Raw genomic sequence first — 9,756 nt, forward strand, 5'->3', positions numbered from 1 at the left:
TAAACAGTAGAAAATTCTCATGGGTTAAGCATCATATAGCCTTCTGAGTATGGTGGTGCATACCTTAGCAGAGACAGGGATTCCCCTGTGAGTTTGAGGCCAGCCTGTTGTACATAGCAAGTTCCAGGCCAGTCAGGCTACATAGAGCGAATTTGTCTTTAAAAAACAAAAATCATATATTCCAATTTTGGACAAAAGGAAAAAGGACAAGCAAAAGTGGGAAGGGGGACAAAAAGTTTTCTCTCACTGTTGTCATCTCCCACCACCATGCAGCACACACTGCAAACATACACACATGCATGTGTATATGTGCACTCATGCTCTATAAATACTGGGGTTTAATTGCTTGTAACACAAAAACTATAAATGAATATTAGGAGAAAGACTAAAAATTTTAGAAGATTTATACCACTGTAATTTTACCTGGTTTTGACATTTATATAAAAAGATGATATTTTGTAAATTGCTTCTTTTGCTCAATATTGTGGTTTTTGCTCTCCATCCCCTGTCATTTAGCTTGTCTATATTTCATTGTACAAATATATTTCAGGTTATCCATTACATAGGAAATGGTTGTTTGAGTTTTCTTAGTTTAAGTGTAATATGCTTATTAGCCTTTTTTTTTTATAATTCCTTTTTGTGTTTTCTACCAATTTTCTTATGTAGTTTTTTCCTCTTAGATGTGCATAATATATGCTGTATACAAAGGATTTGGTGATCATTTGTTTATAGGTATCTTGTCAAAATTTAGTGGCCTGCCTTTCTCTTTGGGTATCATTTGATGGGCAAGAATTCTTAATTTCAGTATCAGTTTTATTATGTTTTTACTTTTAATGTTTTGTATGCTTGTTTAAGATATCTTCCCATCTCAGATATGAAAATATTTTCATATTGCCTTACTCAAGTTTTATAATTTTGCCTTTAATGTTGACACACAACCCCCTACATACCCCCACAGATGTAAGATAGGGCTTCAGTTCTTTTTCTGTGTAGATAATTGCCTCAGCATTATGTGTGGTATGTAAGTCTTTTTGCCAAGTCCAAAATAGGGTCCTAAAACAAGCGTCCATATACTCTTCTCCATAGGCTTCCTAGCTTGTTCTAGCTTCTTTTTGTTCTTAGCTACACCAGTATGACACTACCTTCAGATGTCACAGTGTCTGGCAGGGCGAGTCCCTTTGTGACTATCTTAGCTAATATTAGCCTTCTTCTCTTCAAAATTTAGAATGTTTGTAGAATGAAATCCTGATGGGATTTTTATTGGAATTACTTTGACTCTGTACAAGAATTTATGAAATGAACACCTTTATAGTTTTTTGGTTGTTTGTTTATTTTGTTTGTCTTCCTTTTGATTGATCAACTTTGTATTTAGTAGCTTGATATAATGGTTTGAGGTTTCTTTCCTAGATTTATAAGTATCTATATGTATAACCTTTTCTACAAATGAGTCAAGTCTGTACTTTTGATGCATTCTTTTATCAGATCATCAACTAATACTAATTCACTGAAGAGTTTAATCACTAAGAGTTTTTCATTTATGAATGTTTTCTCCATACTTTGAAATTTGACCTTTTTTTCTGTCAGTCTGCTGATTTGAGTAATCAGATTAATGATTATTCTAAAATAGATACAAGCTTTATTCTTGGGATTGACTTACTGTATTGCATTGGTGTAATAAGTTTTTTATACATTTCTGGGTTCCATTTGCTAAAATAGTGGAATTTCAAAATCTTTATTAATGACTGAACTTTAAGCTTTGCCCAAAAATTATTTTCTGAAACTATCCTTATTTGGTTTTGCTATTGAAGTTATGCTAGCCTGATAGAATTAAAACAGAATTATCACTCTTTTATTATTTACTCTAGAATCTTTTAAGATCACAGCTGTTTTTCTTTGAAGATTTGGTAGGACTGATTTCGTAATATCACCTGGACCTGCTACTTTAATTGTGCAAAAATTAGTAGTAGATTTAAAAAAGTGTTTTTGGTATGTGTCTAGTTGACTTTCTATCTTTTCCAGAGTCTGTTTTGGTAAGTTAACCTTTTTTAGGCTTTTGGTCATTTTATGTGAATTCAAATTTGTCTTAAAATTGTTCATATATTCATTTGTTGTTTAGTCTTTGTAGCACCTCTACTTAAACCCCATTTTTTTTTCATTTCTAATATTATTTGTGCCTGTCTTTGCCAGAAGTTTGTTTCAATTTTTTTATTCTTAGATTTATCTTGGTGTGTTTGATTGCTGGTTAATTTTGTTCTCATAATTTTCTCTACTTATTCAGATTTATTTCTAAATTTTATAATTTTTAAGTGAAAACAGAAATTGAATTATTTTTAGTGCAATTAAGAATCATTTTCTTACTGCAACATTTTAAAGCTTATTTAAAGTTTAAAGGCTTATTAGCAATATGTTCTTTTTCTAAATGTCATTGCTAACCTTTAACATTAAAACACATTTAAAAGCATAGTGTATCCACATGCATTATACCAGAAATCCCTAAATCAAAGAAATGTAACCCATTTAGGCACGCGGAATAAAAGATGCTACAGAAATCATCTTTGAGATGTCAAAAGACGAAAGAAAAGATTTCTACAGGACTATAGCATGGGGTCTGAACCGGCCTTTGTTTGCAGTTTATAGAAGAGTGCTTCGCATGTATGATGACAGAAACCATGTGGGAAAGTATGAAAACTTGGAATGCTGCATGTTTTCATGTAACTAGGGGAAACAGTTAAGAAACTGTCATTTTATTTTTTAGAGTTAATAATTAAGACCTGAAGTGAAGGCAGCTATGAATTATTAATTTTATTCTGCAAGTCTTAGTTAAGTATGTAATAAAACTTCTTTAAAAAGCCTTTTTTTAGAAAGTAGAATCTGAACTACCTTATAAGTTAATTGAAGATTTAATATATTAAAGACTGCTTTGTAGTAAAGTAACATTAAAATCAGGAGTGGTTAAAGATGTAGGAAATGTTAAAAGAACTCCAAATTCACTGTCAACATTTTATTTTCCTATTTGATTTTAGAATATAGCATACTAGGTCAGGGACTTCATTTATTTTAAAAAATAAAGCTAGAGTGGAAAATACCTAGAAATCTGGAAACAATGAATAGATTTCTGTTAAAGGTAGCATTTTTGGAAACGTACCATTAAGATCCTTCAATGCAATGATTATGTGGTATTACTGACGTATTTTTACTCTTTCTTTGGACTCCTAGGTGGCATTAGTATGACTTGATAAGACACTGCTAAGCTACCAGTGCTAGTTTGCCTGTATACCTCAGCAGATTAGTAAGAGTACATTTGAAAACTGCAGGGAATTAGATTATGTTTTATAATGGTAGAAAAAAAGAGAAATTTTTTGTTCAAGAATAAATGACTTAACTAACTTCAGAAACCTTCCATATAGTACAAGTGGTTAAAAAGTACCCAGCCTTACATAATTTTCAAATAAATGGATATTTGTGTATTTATAAAATATTACATTGGCTATATAGAAATAAAGAGCAAGTGTGTGTCCAAGGTGTAGAGGAAAAGCAGAAAATTTTAATTTTTTTCGGTGCCTTAAATTTTTCTTGGGTCTTTCTCTTTCACTACCATACAAGGTTATCTGTAAGTCTGTTGGAACAGTTATAATTTCAAGAGTTCCTAAACCTAATTTTGAAATAAAGGAGGTTAGTCAACATAAGACATAAATATTTTAAATCTTGGATTTCCTTGAGAAAAATATATAGTATATATCTGTACTAAAAGTAATTACTATGGTTTTTTCTTTTTAAGAGCTCATTTGGAAGCAATGATTTTAACTTTTAAGAACTCACTTTAAACTTGGGAGGCAGAGGCAGGCAGATCTCTGTGAGTTCAAGGCCAGCCTGCTCTACATAGTGAGTTCCAGGACAGCTGGGGCTACAAGGAGACCCTGTCTCAAAAAGACAAATAAAAACACCACACTTTAAAATACTTTAAAAATATCACCCATGCTAAATGACATACTGTTAGGAAATTTTGGGTTTTATTAAGGTTTTTAGCATTATGTATTTTAACTGACTTTTTAAATTGTTTTTGAATTTCTAGATATACTCCTGAAGAAATTGAGAAGCTCAAGGAGTAAGTTTTCAGTTTTGTTTTCATTATAGTTGGGGTGTGTTGGGGTATGTTTTGTTTGGTATTTTTGTTTGTTTTCTTGTTTTTAAATCTTTAAATTTAAAAATTGGGATTTTTGGCACACTGGTATAATTTCATCTGGCTGTTAAAAGCATGACTAAAAGAGATTATATCCAGACTTATATACAGTAGCTATACGTAGCACACAAATTAGCCTCCTGTTGCTAGTCACTAAATGCTTCCTGAGACCACTAATACGGGGTTCCAAAAAGTGATTAAATGGAGAAACTAAATTAAATTTTCAGTGGCCTAAACACTAAATTTAGGAAATCTATATACCAACATCAAAACCAGGGTTTTGCTACAAGACTTGGAAAAAAAAATAGTCACTTAATAAATGTTTCCCCAAATATCTGGGTTGACTACCTTGTGAAGGCTCTTGAATCTCAGGAAACATAATTTTGTTTCATTTTCTTAAGGCTAGAAAGTATGATTTAATGGACTCTATGTGTCTGAAAAACTGAAGGTAGACCCTGTGTAGGATAGTTATCTGTGAAACTTTTTTAGATGTCTAAAGAAGAGCTTGTTAGGAATATACTCAAAAGGGAAAACTCTGGGGTTGCCTGGGAGATTGTGTCAGTAACCGGAGGGGAACTTGATCTTTTTTTTTTTTGAACACATATCCAAATTATTTATTTCTTCTCTGACCCAGGAAAAGGGCAATTGCTGCCTGTTTTTTTTTTCACCCACAGACAACTGTGGACCCCAATAAAAGGCCACACTTTCAAACTTTGGCTCTCAAAGTATTGCTGCCCACAACTTCCAAACCAGTCAAATGGGAAGAAGAAGAATGAAGAATAAATGATGAAATTAAAAGGGAGCAAACAGTTGAACCAAATGCTGATTGGCAGACTCTTGTTTTAGGCTCCGGATAAAGCATGGCAATGACTGGGCAACAATAGGGGCGGCCCTAGGAAGAAGTGCATCTTCTGTCAAAGATCGGTGCCGACTGATGAAGGATACCTGCAACACAGGTACTGTGAGCGCTCTTGGTGGCTTTCCATGACTATGTGTGCTCCTTCTGCCTTTTCATCTGGGAAATAGATGTATGCCATTCCCCTTCCTTCAAGGTGAATCATTTCCTAGTGTGGGTTTTGGTTTTGGTTTTTTTTCAGCTTAGTTTAGTAGATAAATCCAACTGATTTTTGTACTTATAAAGTCACATTGTTCATAAGGACATTAAAGGATTTAGGTCTGGCATGTTTGACTTTTATATCACTTGAAAACTGCCCTACTTAGGAAAGCATTAAGGCTTATATACAAGAAGTAATTTTAATGTAGGCCTAACTGCACTTATAGCAACAACAGCTTATTGGCTTATATTAACAAAAAACTTCCATTGCAAGAAAGTCCCCAAATTGGGAAAAACTAGTGTATGTTTTAGAGATTTGTATCTCAAACTTGAATTACACTTTTCCATAAAATAAATTTATGATTATTGGTATTTCAATGCCTGGGCCCAATTACACGTGCCTCTTAATACAAATGTACTGATAAATGTTCAGCCTAATATTTGTCACCAACAGTAGTCTCTACAAATTCTCTGCCACTGTCATTTAATTTTCTTAGCCTCGCTTTCCTCTGTAAAATAAAGAAGTTAAAGATTGCTCTTACAGATCTCTTAGTTCTAAGGTTCCCATAGGAGTCACAATAATTGTGCAAGTTTTCTAATTTAGCTTCAGCTTCTAGACTATTTTTCTTTATCCCTTACCCTACTAAAGTGAAATCAAGCTGTCCTGTCCTTACCTAGTCCACTATCATGTTATTGCCTGTAAGACAGTGAACATAAATTTAACCTTGGTGTCATTCCTTGGTGTGGCTGGTTTGATGAATGAAGTAGGAAACTTCAAATTCAGCAAAAAGCTCCAGAGGTTCATGAGCAATGCTGTGAGTGTACAGAGCTCCTTTTGGTAACATGTTTTGGGAGGACACTACCATTCACCCATTGTGGCCTAAGAGATTGATTTGCCAGCTTCCTTTTCATCTTGTAACCTGACTTTTGATGAGTTTCTCAAACTGCCAAAGACAACACAGTCACAGACGATTTCCTTCTTTCTTACCATGTTATAATAGGAGAGTAGCTTTATCTTGAATCCGTCAATGTTCTCTAGAGTGTTGCATATAAACATTTAGTAAATAGTTCTTCTATGAATGAATTCCTCTAGCACAGAGACTGAAATTTCCTAGAAGTTTTTAGCTACTAGTAACTTAATTAAAATCATAAGTAAAGAGTACTGTTTTTTTTTTTTAAGTTCCTTATTTTTCTGTTTAAGCTTCATTACATAAAAAAGTTGAAACATTATATCTTTTTTTTTTTTTTTTTTTTTTCCTGGTCTTTTTGAAACAGGGTCTCCCTATTGCCCCAGCTAGCCTGAACTTGCCATGCAGACTAGGCTGGCCTCGAACTCACAGAGGAAACATTAGATCTTAACGGGTGAAATGTGTACAAATGTTAGTGTCAGAATTTACTTATGTCATCTCAGTGAGATAGTGCAAAACTGATATGAACCTAGTTTTTACTAAAGTAGATGAGCACATAGGTGTTATTCCACTTGCTCCTCATCGTTCATTCTTTTAAATAGCAGCCTTGACTAGAGAGATGGCTCAGTGGTTAAGAGCACTGTCTGCTCTTGCAGAGAACCCAGATTTGATTCTCAGCACCCACATGTCAGCTAACAACCATCTAGAACTCCAGTTTCGGGGGATCCGACCCCCTCTTCTGATCTTCGAAGGCACTGCGTGACATGGGTATACACTTACATACATCCAAGCAAAACACTCATACACATAAAATTAAATAATAAATAAATATCAGCCTCTTTTTCCATTTTTGCTGATAAAAGGAGAAAGAGTATTAGTTTCTCTCTCCATCAAGCCATGAATGAAGCACTTCCTACTTTGCTGTTTATATAGGACTTAGCATGAATTAGGTTTTCAGTAAATTTTCTGTTCTTAAAAAAAAAAAATCAGTAAAATGTAATTGTCCTAGTAGGTATATGTGGTTTCCTAGCTGAGTGCTAGTCAGAAATAAACTCAGTACTACTGCACATTTCCCATTCATACTCAGAAGTAGAGGGCTGATCAGATCTTTAACAGTTGAGAAGTTAGCAGTGGTAGTCTGGATGATTTCCTTTTCAGGGAAATGGACAGAAGAAGAAGAAAAGAGACTTGCAGAGGTGGTTCATGAATTAACAAGCACGGAGCCAGGTGACATAGTCACACAGGGTGTGTCTTGGGCAGCCGTGGCTGAAAGAGTGGGTACCCGCTCAGAAAAGCAGTGTCGATCTAAATGGCTCAACTACCTGAACTGGAAACAGAGTGGAGGTACTGAGTGGACCAAGGAGGATGAAATCAATCTCATCCTAAGGTTTGTGTTCCAAATCTTTCCATAAACTTAAGTATTGTAGATGTCTTCACTGACTTTCCTCTTTGGGTTTCCTATGTCTGAAAAGAATCCTCTCCATAGAGAGCCACTCACTGTTCAGCATCCTAGAGTTCATATGGAGTTCATTTTTGTTTGTTTTTTCCTTTTTAGTGGGTTTAGTGCCTGAGCAAAGTACCAGGTTGAAGGCATGGAGACTGAATCCTCTCTGTGCATAGAACAGGTGTGGCAGCCTCTCCATTGTCCAACCAGCATGCCTCAGTCCTAGCCAAAGGGGACATGCTTAGAGTAACAGGTCTTTTCAGTCTCCATGCCCTTCAATCCTTGCTACTGTGTGAAGAAGGACCCTGTCTAGTTACTACCCCTTCAGATTCAATCAAATCAAATGCACTTGGCCCAAATCCAGAACAGCTTTATGATAATGGGAGAGGGGAACTTTATCAGTAAGAGAATCTTCAAAACATTGAACTTAAGAGGTATGCTTCTCCATGCTGTCATTGTGATGGTGAAAGCTAGAAATGAATAGACTTCTAAAACCCTAAATTGAGTTGTACTGTCGGTTTGGCTGGGTATTTTGTTTTTGTTTTTTTTTTAATCATTTTGTTTAGAATTTTGTTTTTAATGTTTTTCCCAACGAAGTCATCTATATAAATGGCTAGTCTCTAAACACTTAATTTCTTTATAAATGGAACCGCTCTCATGGTGGTACACGCCTTTAATCCCAGCAGAGGCAGGAGAATCTCTGTGAGTTCAAGGCCAGCCTGCACTACATAGCAAGTGTTAGGTCAGCTGGTACTACAGAAATAAATAAAGGAAAAGCTCAGAGCCCAGAAATAACTTACTTACAACCAAACTCCAAAACACTGCAGCACTGTACAACTACACCTGTTCTTTTCTCTGGTTGTAATCTTCAGCCTGCTCCCTTTCCTTTACTGTACTCCAACTGGTTGTAACCATTTACAGTTCAGCACACTGGTTACACCTTTAAAGGCTGTTGTTGATGGCAGTTCTTAGCCCTAGGCTCAAGTTTATCTGCACTATTGGAATCCTTTCCCTTTAATAGTAGCACCTCATTGGCATAACCTACAGTTCCCTTTATTGTTGGTGCTGTCCTGTAGTAAGAAAAGGATTCTGATAGAAAAATAAATTTAAGATCTAACAAGCTTATTTTGTAACCTTTAGGATAGCAGAGCTTGATGTAGCTGATGAAAATGACATAAACTGGGATCTGTTAGCTGAGGGATGGAGCAGTGTCCGTTCACCACAGTGGCTTCGAAGTAAATGGTGGACCATCAAAAGGCAAATTGCAAACCATAAGGATGTTTCATTTCCTGGTAATGTACTACTTGCTCCTCCCTTCTCTTTACTGCATTACTCCTTAAGAGATAGTTTGGAAGTTCTTTGCCTCAGGTATCTAAGAGATACCATAGCTGATTTGAATAGTTGTCTTGTCTTCTCAAGGGAAGTGTTTGTGTGATTTGTAATTCCCCAAACCTATAAGGTGAAAACACATTTACATATAAACTATGAACAGGAAGTGAATTTTACATGGTTTCATTTAGCAAGTCTTCTCAAAAGTTAACTTTAAATAAACTTTTATGAGCTGTACAATTTCAGATATCTTAGCTAAGTTTGTTATTTAGGGGAAACCCTGTGTTACCATGTTTGTAGAACAAGTGTGGACTTCTAATTTTGTATGTACATGATCTTAACCTGGATTTGCCTCAAGTACACCCTTGTCATTTCATTGCCTATTTTTCATTTAGATTCTGAACTGTTATTTAGTCCTTTTAATTTGGGTTAGCACGTTCATTTCCCTTAGTATAACACTCCAACTTTCAGTTTTTCAAAGGAAAATTAATGCTGAGAAACTGTCACTTGAAAATGTTAATTTGTAAAAAATTAAGCTCCCAGTTACAGAGGATTAATGTAGTTTATTATAAGCAAAAGAGCAAAAAATGGACACACCTGTAATCTCAGGAATGAGGAAACAAAGGCAGGTAGATCAATACAGCTGAATACCAGCCTGGGCTAGAGGGTAAGACCCCACCCCCCTCCCAAATAAAAGAGAGGGGCCTCCGGGCGTGGTGGCACATGCCTTTAATCCCAGCACTCGGGAGGCAGAGACAGGCGGATCTCTGTGAGTTCAAGGCCAGCCTGGTCTACATAGTGAGTTCCAGGACAGCTGGGGCTACAGGGAGACCCCATCTCA

General features: G+C 35.4%; 1 protein-coding gene across 5 annotated transcripts in view; it reads left to right on the forward strand.

Moving 5' to 3' along the window:
- Window positions 1-9,756, forward strand: part of Dmtf1 (cyclin D binding myb like transcription factor 1) — a 54,430-nt gene that overhangs the window by 35,770 nt on the left and 8,904 nt on the right. For all 5 annotated transcript variants that reach the window (XM_008822477.3, XM_008822480.3, XM_008822481.3 and 2 more), the window contains 5 exons: window positions 2,522-2,679; window positions 4,073-4,105; window positions 5,027-5,136; window positions 7,301-7,529; window positions 8,727-8,878. In XM_008822477.3, coding sequence (XP_008820699.1) covers window positions 2,522-2,679; window positions 4,073-4,105; window positions 5,027-5,136; window positions 7,301-7,529; window positions 8,727-8,878 — 682 coding nt within the window. The remainder of the gene's footprint in view (window positions 1-2,521; window positions 2,680-4,072; window positions 4,106-5,026; window positions 5,137-7,300; window positions 7,530-8,726; window positions 8,879-9,756) is intronic.

Source organism: Nannospalax galili, unplaced genomic scaffold (assembly GCF_000622305.1).
Source record: "Nannospalax galili isolate Female #2095 unplaced genomic scaffold, S.galili_v1.0 scaffold85, whole genome shotgun sequence".
Taxonomy (NCBI): domain Eukaryota; kingdom Metazoa; phylum Chordata; class Mammalia; order Rodentia; family Spalacidae; genus Nannospalax; species Nannospalax galili.